Here is a 16,374-nt window from a genome sequence, read left to right as displayed (position 1 = left end):
TTCTGATTTTATTCTGCACTAAGAGCTAGCCCCTGCACTTGCCTCTGAAATGTGCCTGCTTAGTGCAGTATCAGATCCTCTTGTCCCCCCATGTGGACTCTCAGTTTTGTGGCCTCTGTCCCACAGCATGCTGTCCCAGCAAGATTCAGCTGTCCACTGCCTAAGTTGAAAAATGTATCCGTCGTGTATGGTTTTGAAAAAGAAACAGCCCCAAGTATGTCAGTAAGTCAAGAAGCATTTATTAAGCCCTTACTTACCGTGTGCTAAGCACAATAGTGAGGTCATGGATTTTCTTACCTTAGAGAGTCACATGGTCAGATCTAACCAGGAGTTGATGCAGAACTGAACTTCATAGTTTCCGAGCCCCTTTTGGCTCCCTTTGTTTTAAAAGGGAGGGGGGGGGAAATATCAGAGTTAAAATATCAAGATTTCAAAGACCATTCCTAAAATGGCTAACATGGGGGTTTAGAACTGCTTCTAGGAAGCCCTGTTAGACACTATTGTCATCTTTAAAACTATAATAGTGATAAAGTTTTATGCCTCCAAGAAAACAGAGCTATAAAGATTTTTCACTTACTTCATAAACCACTGAGAAGAGCAAAGCAGAATTACTTCTCATGATAATGAAGAGCAAGATGTATTTTAGCCAGAGAATTACTTTGTGAGTCTAAGCTTGGAACTCTTTTTTTTGCCCCATGTGAAAGAATTAAAATTTCTGTGAAGACTCAGAAGCCTTTATTTGATTAACACTCTGGTAGCAAAAGCTCATTCAGGTGTCCTGACCTTGAGAGTGGGGGCGGTGTTTTCCACTTGCTTTGGCAGGGGCCTAGAATAGTGCCATGTGCAGACAGTTGCTTCAAAACAAGCAGCTTTGTGAACTCTGTAGACCTCCAAGAGTTCTTGGTCAGGCATTTGCCAAATTCACCTGGGCCCAGTGACTTGAACTTGTCAGGTTAGCTCTATTCCAGAATTCCTTTTGTTCCATTCTTTATAGTTTTAGGCTTATTGATAACAAATACAGAAATACAATAGGAATTGAGTAGTTCTGCTTTCTTTCTGACATTGTTTAAACCCTTCTCTCTTATACTTAGACATCAGTCCTGCCCCTTTCTTTTTCTTACCAAGTTGAGCATAGCTTCAAAATCCTTTCCTGTTGTACAAAGCAATGTTTGAAAGCCTTGTGTAACACTGGGTTTGGGCTGCCTGAAGCTAGTGTTACTAGGACTTAACCAATATTTCGTATTCCTACTATCAGCATGACCTCTGATTTCATATTTTGAACATGACCTCTGTTAATAAGAGAGGCAGCTAGGTGATTTTTGATTCTTGAGGATAAAGTTAGAGTACTGGTCCCCTGGAGTCATGAAGGCCTGAGTTCAAATACTAGTTGTGTGACCCTGGCAAGTCATTTAACCTGTTTTCCTCAGTTTCCCTCATCTGTAAAATGTCAATAATAATTGCACTTACCATAGTTGTGAGATCAAATGAGATATTAATTGTAAAGCATGTGACACAGAGTATGTTACATAGTAAGCACTACATAAATGCTAGCTATTATTATCATTATTATTATTAGGACCTTTTAAAATCTAAGCTCAATGCAGAGCTCCTCATTCTGTCACTGAAATTATAAGGTTGTATTGTCATTGTACAAGGTGCTGAGCAAAAATCCTAGGGAATGAACAAAGATACTAATTGAGACAATAGCTAAGGCAAAGTTGCAGGTTACAAAATAAATCCTCAAAAATCAATAGCATTGCTATATAATAATAAGACACAAGAAGGAATACTAGAAAGTAATAGAAATAATAGAAAATTCCAAATAACTTCAAAATGCATAAAATATCCAGGGACTGACTTACCAAAGTCCACAGAAGACTTGAATAGATTCGCTTACAGTGTTCCTGAAAGAAATAAAGAAACACTTCAAAAGTTGGAGAAATATTCAGTGCCCAGGGAGAAGCTGTGCTAATATAATAAAAATAACAATGCTGTCAAAATACATTTACACTTTTAATGTTATACCAATAAAATTACCAAAGGACTTTATAGAACTAAATAAAATAATAAAATTCATTGGGAAAAATGAAAGATCTAGAATATCAAGGGAAATAATAAAAAGAAGTAGAGGTGCAGGGAGAATATCACTTCCAGACTTCAAACTATATTATAAAGTGTCAGTTATCAAAACCATCTGGTATTGGATGAAAAAGATAGATCAACAGAAGAGACTAGACAAGGAAGAATCAGAAACAATAGAAGGAAAGAACCCAGTGTTTGTTGAAGTGGAAAACATAAATTACCTAGGGAAAAAAACTGCTAGGAAAACTGGAAAGCAGTGTGGCAGAAATTAGGCTTAAACTAGCACCTTACATCATATTTCACAGTAAAACTGATATGTAGCCTTAATATGTAAGACAATAACTTTTTTTTAATTGGAGAAGAAGCATCATTTATCTCTCACTGCTCTGAGTAGAAGATATATTCTTACCCAAACAAGATAGAGGCAATTACAAAAGATAAAATAAATAACTTTGATTACTTGAAAGTGAAAAGCTGTTATACAGACAAAATTAATGAACTTAGGATAAGAAGGGAGGTGGTTGAATAGGAAAAAAAAATCTGTATCAGATTTCTCTGATAAGGATTTTATATCCAAGTCATGTAAACAATAAATATTTTAAGACTAATAGTCATTCCCCCATGAATAAATGGTCAAAGGATATGACCAGTCAGTCAATCATTAAACGTTGATTAAGCACCTACTGTGTGCCAGGCACTGTGCTAAGGGCTGTAATGGTTAAACAGTTCTCAAAAGATTTGTGAAGTATTCACAACCACATGAAAAAATATCCAAAATCACTAATAATAAGATAAGTGCAAATCAAAACAACCCTGAGGTTTTACCTCACATCCTACAAATTGGTAAAAATGACAGAATGTAGCAATAGGCAAGTGTTGGAGGGGTTGTGAAATGAAAGATCAAGCAGGACTCAAATGAAGAGATATGAGAGGATACCTCCAACCTACCCCCTCATGGAGGTGGGAGGTCCACAGGTGTCACACACTGCACTTTCAATGTGTTGATCAGCTGTGCTGATTTCTTTTTTCTCCTAAAAAACTACTATTTCTCATATGGGAAAAGACAAATACTATTTGTCTGCGGGAAGGGGAGGGGGAGGGATATTTGGAATAACTATGATGATGTAAGAAATAGAAAATATGAATAAAAACTTATTTTTTAAAAAAGAGGTACTAAACAAATACTAAACTTGCCTAGGTAAATCTAGCCATAGGTAATAAAGTCCATACACACTCATCCTGCCAGAGCAGGATTGTACCCTGTCATATATAGAATCTGAAAATGCCCCAGCAGCCATTAGTTTCTCATGATGGACTAATGAGAAATTTTACTATCCCCACATCTTTAATAGGTTTTCCTGTTCCAATCAGCTTCTGGATACTTCTTTATCCATTTCATTATTTATGTATTCATGAGTGGCATTAACATTGCAGCTGGCACCTAAGCAATCTTCTTCTTATTCTCATTCTCTTCATTTTAGATGGAAATTTTATACCATTTTCTGCTGACCCATTAGATTGGTAAAGGGTATCTGCATATTTAAATACATTTAGTGATTTCCACTTGCTTTGTGGGGAAGCAAGAAGAATAAAGAACAACACTGAGACAGGCCATTGTTCTTTTCTGCAGAGTTGTGTGTGTGTGTGTGTGTGTGTGTGTGTGTGTGTGTGTGTGTTCAGTCTCTATGCATATCATCACCTTTGGTTATAATGTTGAAGGAAGCTTTAAACCTTCTTTGAAAGGAAGATACCCTAAGTCATTTGGGGAACCCCAACGCTCAATAATTACATTAATGCATATAGTCTAGAGAGCTGATAGACCTTTGGGGTTTTTTTTTTTAATAACTGGTCAGATTGCCAATTCTTGATTATCTGTGTTTGAGGGAATATTGGCATGGATTATCCAAAGCCAAACTTATTTATTGTTTCTTTAAGAACTAATACAGTTATTATATCTTTGTTCAGACTCACAAATAATCCTGTGAGATAAATAAAGAATGTGTTACAGTATCTCCATTTTACACAGAAGGAAAATTAGAGGTTTACTCAATATTACGTTTAGCCTCCTTTTATGTCCTGCCCCATTAGAATGTAAGGTCTTTGAAGGCAGGAACTGTCTTCACACGTCGCAGAGCCCAGGGATAGAGTTCTGGTCTTCTGATTTTTAGGGAAGGTGGAAAGAACATTAACCTTAGAGGTGTCTAGTTTCTTACTAGCCAAATGACCTTGGGCAAGTCATTCACCTTTCTGAGCCTCAGTTTCCCTATTTGTAAAATGAGGTTGTAATTCCAGTACTGTGGATCTCACTGGGTTGTTATAACAACAGTACTTTATAAAAGGTAAAACATGACATGCCATTTTTTCATTCTATGCTGAGTTCTCTATAATTCCCAAAAGCAGGCCCTTCCATCATGTACATGTTTATCCTGTGCTCTTTATTAGGAATGTTCCAGGATTTTTCTTACACTCTAATTGCACTCTCCCATGTTGACACATTGGCATGCAGTGAAATTCTCCCTTTTCTCTCCCTTTTAGTTTGAGCGTCAGGACCCTGTCAATGGGCGAATCACTGAGAGGCAGTTTGGCGGCATGTTGCTGGCCTACAGCGGAGTCCAGTCCAAGAAACTGAAAGTGATGCAGAAGCAGCTCAAGAAACACTTCAAGGATGGGAAAGTGAGTAGTTCTGACCAAAATAGGAGAGGCCGCCATAGTTATGGTTCCCAGTCTGCATCTGCACAGCCTAGCAAGGTGTCTGCCACTCCCACAAAACCTCTAACACTTGTGCTTACCAACCATCTCCAGTACCATTTTAGCCTGATCCTTGCAGATCCTAAATTGGTTTGAGAATTCCTACTGTTTGTCCAACAGTTACAGTCTACATTTGTTGTGGTCTGAGAAGCTGAGACCCCTCAAAGACTGGACTACAGGATGGGGTCGTCTGTAATGAATTCATAGACTTAAGCATTCTTTAAGTCAAGTTGGCAAAAAATTAATTGTTACACTTTTCAGCAGGCAAGGATTTTTAAGGAACCTGTGATCTTAGAGGGGTACAGTTGAAGTTTACATAGGATAAAATATAATAAAATGTGTCAAATATGCTAACTAGGTGATTCAGAGCGGGATCAGGGAATGGTTACTGAGTAGTCAGTTCTTAAAGAAACATGCACTTCTTGTATCTACTACGCAGGCATTTTACCCAGAGTTCAATAGGAAAAGTCCACAAGGGGGACCACATGGAGGTGTGGTTTTAGGCCTGCTATGTCACTAAGTTAACTAGAGTTCAGAGGTTACTGAGAGTTGTCCAGTCTGCCACCAGTCAGTGTCTTGTTTGACAAGATGGATGTAGGGAGTATACATATGTCTTAGGTCTAGAATACAGATAATGAGGAGTCCAGGATGTAGATAATGAGGTAGGATGGTAGTATAGATAGTCCAGTGGGTAAGAATATCTTTATGACCCAGTGCAAAGCCAGTTCAAGCTAATAATTCCTTCAGGTGCAGTTTGTAACTGCACCAGGGAAAGAGATAAGGGTCTTACTGGGGCCCACTCATGAGTAATTGCTAGGCACAGTGTCCTTGGGCTGGGGAGAAACTTCCAGAGACAGTATTTCTGAGGCTAGGGAGAAATTGGGGTCCAAGCACAAGCACCCAAACATAAGCATCTAAGCACCCCATCGCATTTACTATCTTTTAAAAACTTCTTCACCAATCATCCTTGGTTCTTTTTTCCCCCAGCTAACCCTGCTTGGTGCTTTTTGCTCTACATTTCCAACCAATAGCAGTTTGGGAAATGTAGTATTTTTCTGTGCTGCTAATAATTATCCCTTGACATTTAATGGTTTTATCTATTCAAAATGCTTCCATCTTGAATTATAGAATTTAAAGCCAGAAACAATCTTAGAAAGCATATAGTCCAACTTCATTTTACATATGAGTAAGTTGAGAGGTCAAATGACTTGTCAATAGACACAGAAAGCAGAGCAAGATTTCAAACCCATGCCCTTTCAAATTGGATTCGAATCCAGTGGTCTTTCAGCTATTCCATACCTCTCACTACCTCAGTGTAATAGCTTTGAACTTATCCTCCTGCGCAGATTAACCACAAACAACGATTAATGTCCTGAGGTGCAAGCAGGCAGGTAATCAGCATTACCTGGAGATACAAATAAAACCAAAAAGAAAGACTGTCCCTGCCTTCAAAGAGCTTACATTCTAACGGGGGAGGACATAAAAGGAGGCTAAAGTGGGGTAAGGGAACAAAATTGAGGAATGAAATATGACCAGCCTGAGTCCTTCCCCAACATGGAGGCCCCTAATGGAACTCCCCGATGGGAAATAGGGGCTAGCATGGCTGAGGTGCCACGGTTGTCTGTGAGTAGTGACATTGTCCAAGAGTGATCGTCCTTAAAGAGACAACCCTCTGATGTAAGTTGTTGAGACAGATAGAATTCTGTTTTATTGCTTGAGAAAACAAGCAAGCATGGTTGAAAGACTCAGTCACACAGCCAGGTAGTGGCAGAGCTGGGCATCTAAAGACGATGTGGCGTAGTGGCAACAACACTGGTTCAGAAATCTGAAGACCCTGCTCTGTAGCTTCAGGAATACTGCTTACCCTTCCTGGACCCAAGGCTTCTTACTTAGAGATTGAAATCTCACAGATCTCTCCTGATGTTAACATGTTATGATGTTGTAACTCCCAACTCAGGTCCCATGTTCCTTCCTTTGGACAGGATTAGGCTCTTGGGAAATAGACAGGAAGCTGACCTGAAATAAAAAAATTGACTACATCACAGTAAAACGCCATTGGTAGAGCTGTTATTTGATCCAGACAGTCTAGAAAGTGATTTGGAAACATACTTTTTTAAAAAGAGTAATTAAAATGCCCATATCCTTTGACCCAGAGATGCCATTGCTAGGCATATACCCTCAGGAGATCACCTGGGTGAAACCGTTTGCAGGGTGAATACATGAATATACAACAGAGAGAAATGTCTCTTATCATTTTAGTAAGGTGCTGCTGATTGTAGCAAACAAGTAGCAACAATATAGATGTACCTTTTTTGGAGGAATGGCTAAACAAACACGTGGTGGACAATGGATAGAATATTACTATTCTGTTTAAAAACTAAAAAAGAAGAATATAAAAAATTTGGAGGAGTTTAGAAAGACATTCAACCAGTCAGTCAACAAGCATTTATTAAGTACTTACTGCCAGATACTGTGCTAAGTGTTGGGAATACAAATACTAGCAAAAAGAAGGACCTTACCCTCTAGGAGCTTACATTCTAATGAGGGAAGAGAAATACATAAAAGAAAGCTAGGAGTGGGGCTTGGGGGTGGGGCGAGGGGACATGGAGAAATCTGGAGTGAAGCCTGGTGAGAATTGAAGAACTAACTGACTTGGGTACCTTCCTTAAGTGGAGGCTCTGGGAAGAACCCTGCAGTCAAAAGGAGAAGCCTCAGGGGGCAGAGAAAACTTCTGAGCTGTGAATTCCGTGGTGGAAGCGATCTTCCAGGATGAAGAGGTTTCTGGAGCATGATGGAGATCTCCAGGGTGCAGCCCAGTGAGAAATGAATTCTTGCAATGTGGAAAACCAGAATTGTATACACAATGACTAGAGCAGTGGAAAAATGAAGGGAAAAAACTCTTTAAAATGAAATTAAACAGTTGGGCCCCAGAGAAGAATGGAGAACATATACCTCCCTACCTTAATTTCAGAGGAAAGAAACTCTGGGTGTGGAGAACTGCCAATACTGTCGGACATGGTCAGGTGGTAGTGTTACACAGTTTTGGTGAACTGATTTTTTTCCTGTTTTTAAAATCCTGATTACCAGGGAGGGCTCAGTGGCATGGCATGTATTTATAAGCAAATGGCACATGAAAACAAAGCACATCACAAATAAGATTAAAGCATATGAATTGGGCACATGGGTGTAATCAAGAGTTCACTGTAAGAAGTTGGATATCATATGCTCAGCACTGCCCCATCTGGCCTTTAGTATGTAACATTTACAGATATATGAACTTTGCTTCTGATTGGTGAAAAATATTATCAGATCAACCAACCTATTTCATTCTTGGTTTTGATGCTGGGTGTCTGTGCTTTAAAACATACTTCTTATGCCGAGCTGTGAAGTGGCACATGTTGGAATAGTCTTGTGTGGGATGTGACTCAAATTAAACTCTCAGAGGTATTTCAAGGTAGGAACAGAAAGGTTATTTTTATTTGCTGTTCTCTAGAATAGGGTGTCCCTCCACCAGTATACTCTGATGAGGGGAGACAAATTACAGAAGCAAAAGCCAGGTTAAATAACCCTAACGGGAAAAGCCCCCTTCCACCAATTGGCCAGTGTTTGACTCACAATACCATAGAAAGAGAAAACAAAGAAACTGTATACATATCTATATTTCTAAAGTAATGACAAAGCAATTAAAAATGTGCAGTCAGGTTAGAGGCTGTGCTGTGCAGCAAGGTCACCATAACCAAAATATAGCAACAGTTGTAGCAACAAAATACAGGGCCGGGGTGGGGGTGGGTTCAAGGGTTTCAGGCTTGGCAAACTTGTAACTGAACAATGGCATAGAAGTGGGGGGTACTTGGGGCTGGATTCCGTAAATCAGGTGATTTCTAGTAAATCGAAACTTAGGCCTGTCGGGCTGCTATGCCTGCCTTGAGTCTCGATACAGTTTCTATTTATTCTTTTAAGAAGTCTTCACAGGACCCCTCATCCCACTCAACAAGAAGCATTGACCCCCCTGAGGAGGCTTCACTTCTGAGAGTTCATCTCTCACAGTCTTGAGAAGTATCAGCTGCCCCAACACTGTTGCCACCTCTTTGCCCAGGCAGATGCCTTCTTGAATAGATGGTAATAAAGTGATTACTGCAGAAAACAGAGGGTTCCCTCTTTCCCAGTGTGCCCAGTACATATTAGAAATCATTGGGAAGTAGGGTTTGTTTGTTTGTTTTTAACTTCAAATGCTTGCTCAACAGGGAACATTCTTTTCTTTTAGCCACATTTAACAGAGAATTTGACCTTGAATTAATTGTTCATGATGATGAGTTAATTTATCATTTTATTATGAAGTTACAGTATAAAACAATAAATAAGATGTTAGCATCCTCTGTCTTGGAAGAAAGAAGCACTTTAGCCTTGACTAAAAACTAATTTAAGGCCTGAAGACTTGAAATAAAGCATAGAAAGCAAAATATGTATTTTGTCATGTGGTGAACATAGTTCTAAATTTGTTCCTTGGACCAGAATTTTGAGATTGATTGTTCATATATTTTGATTAAATAGTAAACTTAGCAGTTCAGTAAAAAGTCTTTCCTTCTAAGGTGAGCAGTTTGTCCCTTTAGAAACCTTTCTTGGCGTTCCCCTGAGACCATAATTCCATCAATTGACCTTTCATTGTGGCTACACCCAATCTGAATTCTGTTATCCTTGACCTAGCCTAGCCCTCCATTGTCTTACCTCCCTATGGCCCCAGGCCACTTCCCACCCTTAATCCTGTGTAGGCTCCATTCTCCTTTGGCCACCGAGGTCCAGGTCCCTGGAGTTCTGTTACTTCATAGACCACTTGGCCACTCCTAGATCCCTCCCATAGTCTTTCTGTATATAAGGTCCATCTTGTCTCCTTTAAGATGCTCAGATTTTTACAATCTAGCCAATAGCCCACAGATGCTCAGATTCCTTAAGAGTCTGGCCAGTATGGTGGATCTTTAATAAACCTTATTATTGGCTGAAAAACAAACAGAAATGTTTCTTATTACATGAGAAAGCCACCACCTGCTTTCTAAGTGATTTTTTTTGTGTGTTTCCATTTTAGGGTATCTGATATATTGATAAGAAAGCATAAATTTCCTTTTTTTTTCACATTAATCTGTTTCTGTGGGGTGATCTGTGTCAAGCAGACAGCAGCATGATTGACAAAAAGAAGGCCCTCTTGGGAATGATAAGCATTTATTCAGAACCAAGTAATTGTTCTGTGCTTTGCATTTTCCTTTTTAACAGCCCATGGAAACATTTATTAAGAGCCTTTTATGTGCCTGGCACTGTGCTAAACTCTGGGGATACCCAAAGAGACTAAAGATAGTCCCTGCCCTCGGGGAGTTTACAACCTAATTATACAAAGTAACCCAAGTAGAGGATAAGTAGGAAATAATTGAAAGAGGGAAAGCAGTAGAATAAGAGGGGTTAGGGAAGGCTTCCTGTAGAAGGTGAGGTTTTTGTTGGGACTTAAGGAAGCCACTGAGGTCTGCAGAGAGAGAGAGCATTCCAGGCATGGGAGACAGTGAGAGAAATTGCCTGGAGCTGAGAGATGTAGTATCTTGTGTTGTTTGTGGGCCAGCCAGAAGGCCAGTTCCACTGGATCAAAGAGTACCTGGAGGAGAGTGAGGTGTAAGACAATTGGAAAGTTATGAGAGGGCTAGGTTGTGAAGGGCTTTGAATGCCAAACAGGGCATTTTGTATTTGCTCCTTGGAGGTGATAGGGAAGATAGCGCTGAGTTTATTGAGTAGGAGAGTGACATGATCAGACCTGTGCTTTACAAAAATCACCTTAATGACTAAATAGAGAATGGATTGGAGTGAAGAGAGATTGTGAAGATGAAAATGTAATCCAATTAACAAATCTTTATGAAAAGTAACCAGCATTTAATTAGTATTTGGATGAATCTTTGTTCTCATAGAGAGGGAGCTAAGTTGTGTCATTGATAGAGCACTTGGATAAGACTTGGAGTCAGTAAGATCTAAGTTCAAATCCTGTCTCAGATACTTCTTAGCTGTCTGACTCTGGGAAAGTCACTTAACCTTTTCAAGCCTCAAATTCTTCATCTGAAAAATGAGAATAGCACCTGTTTCACAGAGTGGTTGTAAGGATCCAATGAGTTTGTATTTTGCAAACCCTAAACCGCTGTATAAATGCTACCTATTACTAATAGTGGCTATTCTCTCCAGTACTGTAAATGGCAACCCATCCACATTGTCACTGAGTCCTGGTGTTGAAAGGGGTCTCAGAGACCGTATAGGCCAACCAATAGCTTAACAATAATCCCCCCCACAAAGCACTCATGGTCATCTGACTTTTGCTTAAAGATCTCCCATAAGGGGTAAATCACTACCTCCCTAGGCAGCCTACTCCACTTTACAATAGCTCTAATTGTTAGAGTTCTTCCTTAGGTTAAAACTCAATTGCCTTTGTTACATACCACCCAGTGCTCTTAATTCCATCTTCTAGGGACCAGGCAAAGTAAGTGTGTCCCCTCCTCAGTATGATGGGCCTTCAGATACTTGAAAACAGCTATAGCAGGCCTTCTAAGCCTTCTCACCCCAGGTAACTCCTAGCCATGTCTTTCCTTAAATCCTCCATGAGAGGTCCCCCCAGTGTGGGGGAGACCTTCCTTTAGAGCTCTTGACATGAGGTAGATACCAGTATAGAAAGCAGGCTGTCCACCAGTGATCCTTCATTCTCACTACCCCACTTGCTTTTTTAGCCATACATCTCTCTAATAATATCTTTTATGATACTTCTACACAGTTCATTGGTAACATGTTACAACCCTATCTACGTCCACCATGTACCTTTCCTCTGGGTGATTCATAACCCTAATTTCTTTGGAAACTGGTATATACTCCACAGCTCACTGCCATAACTCTGTGTACGCTCACTCCAGTCCTGCTGCTTTTCTTTTGTACCATTTCTACTTCTTGTTACAGCACATTGGAATGTAAAATAAATATTTTTTGTACATATTAAATTCTGAATGTGATAGTTTCACTCTCACTGATGGAGAAAAGAATTTGCTAAGCTTTGACGGATAGTTTCCATTTTTGTCTGCTTGTTGTCCTCCTTCCAGTTTTGTCCTTTACTGCCCTTTGGATGATCTGGCTTAATTGGGCCTCATGCCCAGCTTTTTATAAACTTGTTTTTCTCTCTGCTTCCAACTCTCACTAGTGTATGAGGTGGTATTGCTCCTAATTTTCCACCATTCTCCTCCATAAGATTTGACCATCGAGTTTATATTCTAAACACATGTCCTTAGCTTCTGTTTCTTACCTTGGCAATGAGATGAAGTGTTTACTGAGTGAAGCGGATTTTCAGCTTTTTTTTCTCTTCATCATATCAGTTAATATGCTTTGGTTTAGCTTCTAGTGAATGGATGGATTCTAGTGAATGGGATGACAGTCATCTCTGTGAATGTCTGTTATTTTATCCATTTCCCACTTTTTTTTGCTTCAGCAGTTTGTTTAGATAGTTGTCGGTTTTGCCTTATATGTACATATAGTCTCATGTTCATTTTTTCTTCTAATTTGGTATCAGTTTTTATCTTTGCCCTAAGAATTCAGTGTCTGACTTGAATATAGTTGTCTTATAAATAATTTCTACATTGGTAAATAGTCATTTCTTATCTGCTAGAATAAAATCAGATTCGTTTTCTGTGATGTTCTTTGATATATTCCATTTCCAACATCTCCAGACTCTCTTTTTGGAAAAAAAAATTTATGATATGTAATTGTGAGTCTTTTTTGTCTAGGCTACAAGCTGTTAGCCTGTCTTATTTCTCACTCCTTGACTGTAATTTCTGTCATATTTTTCAACATCCTCTGCTGTTGCTTTGAAGTCACTGAATGTTGAAGTATGTGTTAATTTAATTTGGAGGGCTTTTATTGAGTTCTTCATAAAATTTCTCTACCTTATCTTCTGTAACAAATATTGACACAGTAACATCAATTACATTCATGATAGTTACTTTTTGAATGCTTATCATGAATGCTGCAATACAAAATGACCAAGTATCCTACGAAATTTTGGTTTTTTATGCACATTAAAGCCAACTTTGCTAACTTCTGAATTTGCCTCTAGATCCTCCTCCCATTTATCTCTAACTTCCTGTGGTCTGCTGGTTTTATTTATAGTGAGGAGTCAAGACTAATACGATCTGATTCCTCCAGCAGCCGTCCATTCATTAGTCCTTGGACAAGGCTCTAAATTTGGAGCACTAACAGCTAACTCAGTATTTATAGATACTCTTAAAAACTGTGATTCTTAGTATCATCGTCCCCTTTTCCGCCTCTCAACTTATGTTCCTGCAGAAGTAGAAGGGAATAGAATAGGGATGAAGACAATATTTTATTTTTCTTTGTTTTATCAGTTGCCATGGCAAAGAATTCATCACCAAGTGACCAGCCTATTGGTGAGGAGCCTCAGATATCTAGGCTGGCCCTCAGAAAGCAGACATAATTTGTTGCCAGAACTGTATACAAGGTCTTTCTATCATCAGAAAAGCATCCAAAACTTGTACTGTACTGTTGTAGCCTTTTTTTTTTAAGTGAAGCAGTTGGGGTTAAGTGACTTGCCCAGAGTCACACAGCTTGTGAGTGTTATGTGTCTGAGGCCAGATTTGAACTCAGGTCCTCCTGACTCCAGGGCCGGTGCTTTTTCTGCTGCGCCACCTAGCTGCCCCACGTTGCAGCCTTTGAGAGCCTGACTCTACACCATCTCTACACCAAGATGAAGTATCAGAGAAGGACTTTTTTAGAGATATCTAGCAGTGGTGTAAATAGATGAACAATATAAACCTAAAACAAACGATTTGAGTTTGGACTGGATTTTGAAGGAAGAGCAGGATTTGGACAGGCAGAGAAAGAAACAAGGCAATGGCATGAAGTAAGGCACAGAGTTAGGGAAGCTCAGTGTGTGTTCAGGGGACAGTGTGTCTATCAGTTTGGTAGACAAAGGGTTTCTTTATGGAAACAGTAGGAGATAAGACTGAAAATATAAGTTATGAAGCAATATGGCATAGGTTCTTAAATATCAGGCTTGAGAATTTGGACTTATCCAGTAAAGGTCCTGGAGAAAAAAAATTTAAATTTTGATTTGATTTGATCAAATTTATTTATTTATTTTTAGTTTTCAACATTCACTTCCATAAGATTTTGAACTCCAAATTTTCTCTCCATCTCTCCCCTTCCCCACCCAATGATGGCATGTGAATTTATATAGCCCAACATATACATTCATATTGAACCTATTTTCACATTGGTCATGTTGTAAAGAAGAATTAGAACTAATGGGAGAAACCACGAGAAAGAAGAAACAAAGAGAGAGAGTAAATAGTGTGCTTCAACCTGCATTCAGACTCCATAGTTCTTTTTCTGGATGTGGACAGCATTTTCCATCATGAGTCTTTTGGAGTTGTCTTAGATCTTTGCACTTCTATGAAGAGATAACTCTATCAAAGTTAGTCATCACACAGTGTGGCTGTTACTGTGTACAACGTTTTCCTGGTTCTGCTCACTTCACTCAGCATCAGTGAAATTCATTCTGAAATCCACCTGCTCATCATTTCTTATAGAACAATAGTATTCCATTACCTTTGTATACCACAACTTGTTCAGCCATTCCTCATCTGATGGGCATCCCCTCAATTTCCAATTCTTTTCCACCACAAAAAGAGCTACTATAAATATTTTTGTACATGTGGGTCCTTTTTCCATTTGTATGATCTCTTTGGAATACAGCCCCAGAAGTGCTTTTGCTGGGTCAAAGGGTATACACAGTTTTATGGCCCTTTGGGCACAGTTCCAAATTGCTGTCCAGAATGGTTGGGTCAGTTCACAACTCCACAAACGATGCATTAGTATTCCCATTTCCCCACATCTTCGCCAGCATTTATCATTTTCCTGTTTTGTCACGTTAGCCAATCTGATAGGTGTGATGTGGCACATGAGAGTTGTTTTGATTTGTATTTCTCTAATTGGTAGTGATTTAGAGCATTTTTTCATATAACTATAGATAGCTTTAATTTTACTTTCTCTAAAAACTGCCTATTCATATCCTTTGACCATTTATCAACTGGGGAATGACTTGTATTCTTATAAATTTGACTCAGTTCTCTATGTATTTTAGCAATGAGGCTTTTATCAGAGATACTGGCTATAAAAAACTGTTTCCCAGCTTTCTGATTACTTCCTAATCTTGATTGCATTGGCTTTGTTTGTGTACAACCTTTTTAATTTAATGTAATGAAAATTATCCATTTTGCATTTCATAGCATGTTCTATTTCTTGTTTGGTCATAAATTCTTCCCTTTTCCACAGATCTAACAGGTAAACTATTCCTTGTTCTCCTAATTTGCTTATGGTAGCACATGTTACGTCTAAATCATGTACTCATTTTGACCTTATCTTGTTATACAATATAAGATGCTTGCCTATGCCTAATTTCTGCCATACTGTTTTCCAGTTTTCCCAGCAGTTTTTGTCAAATAGCGAGTTCTTATCCCAGAAGCTGGAGTTTAAGGGGATATTTTTAGAAAATTAAAAGTTTACAAGGGCCTTTTCCCCAGCAATCCGTGGTGGGGAGCAGCTCTCAGGGTGATCTTTCCAGCCATTCGCCTTTTGGCTTCCACATGTTCCTCTTTATCATAGCCAGTCATGATGTAGCAGAGTATTAGTAAATCTGTTTGGACTCCACTGAAGACAGATCTGTGTAGGAATGGGTATGATGGGATGCTTTATTTACAAACTCAGAAGCACCATCCAAAAAGCAAAGCCCTGGGGGCAGCTAGGTGGCAAAGTGGATAGTGTACTGGCCTTGAAGTCAGGAGGACCTGAGTTTAAATACAGCCTCAGACCAAACACTTGACACTTACTAGCTGTGTGACCCTGGGCAAGTCACTTAACCCCAATTGCCTAAAAACAAACAACAAAAAAACAAAAAACAAAGCCCTGAGAGGTTTGGTTTCTGCTCATGAACATCATTCACTGACTTTGCCTTGGTTTATGAGACTGGCCATAAATCTGGGCATTCGACAGTAAAATATACAAGGATTTCCCATGTTAACTTCTAGATATTTATTCACACCATGAAATAAAGTAATATGCACAAGGTATTTATTAATGTGCTCCAATTTAATTGAAATGTCATCACCTTGTTTTATGTATATCAAATTCCTATAACTAGCACCTATGTATATGTGGCAAAATTCAGCAATAACTTTATAATGAATCTGGTGGCTTAACTTTACCTCTAATATAAAGCGATTAAAGTATTTTTAAAATGTTTACAAAGATGCAAGTAATGGAAATGGCTTGCATTTCCCCAGTTACTGGACCATATTTGGACAGAAACTTGAGGTCTGGATTCATGGTAGCTTTTACTGGCACAGGACTGAAGCAGTAAAAATATGAAGCAGGAGGGTAAGCAGATGAGAGAATCTTCTGGGGGAGGGAAATTCATGGCAGAAGAGAGGAGGGAACTAGTTTGTCTTTTATGGGAACATAGATGTA

The 16,374-nt window shown here is 39.0% G+C and overlaps 1 protein-coding gene across 1 annotated transcript in view; it reads left to right on the top strand.

Annotated features, from left to right (window-relative positions):
- MICU1 (mitochondrial calcium uptake 1) overlaps positions 1 to 16,374 on the top strand; it is a 230,077-nt gene that overhangs the window by 174,495 nt on the left and 39,208 nt on the right. The window contains 1 exon segment of the mRNA XM_078150834.1: positions 4,618 to 4,755. Coding sequence (XP_078006960.1) covers positions 4,618 to 4,755 — 138 coding nt within the window.

The sequence above is a fragment of the Phascolarctos cinereus genome, unplaced genomic scaffold (assembly GCF_003287225.1).
Source record: "Phascolarctos cinereus isolate Bilbo 61053 unplaced genomic scaffold, phaCin_HiC Scaffold_3;HRSCAF=262, whole genome shotgun sequence".
NCBI classification, from domain to species: Eukaryota; Metazoa; Chordata; class Mammalia; order Diprotodontia; family Phascolarctidae; genus Phascolarctos; species Phascolarctos cinereus.
The sequence above is the reverse complement of the archived record's forward strand: the minus strand, read 5'-3'. Positions and strand labels throughout refer to the sequence as shown.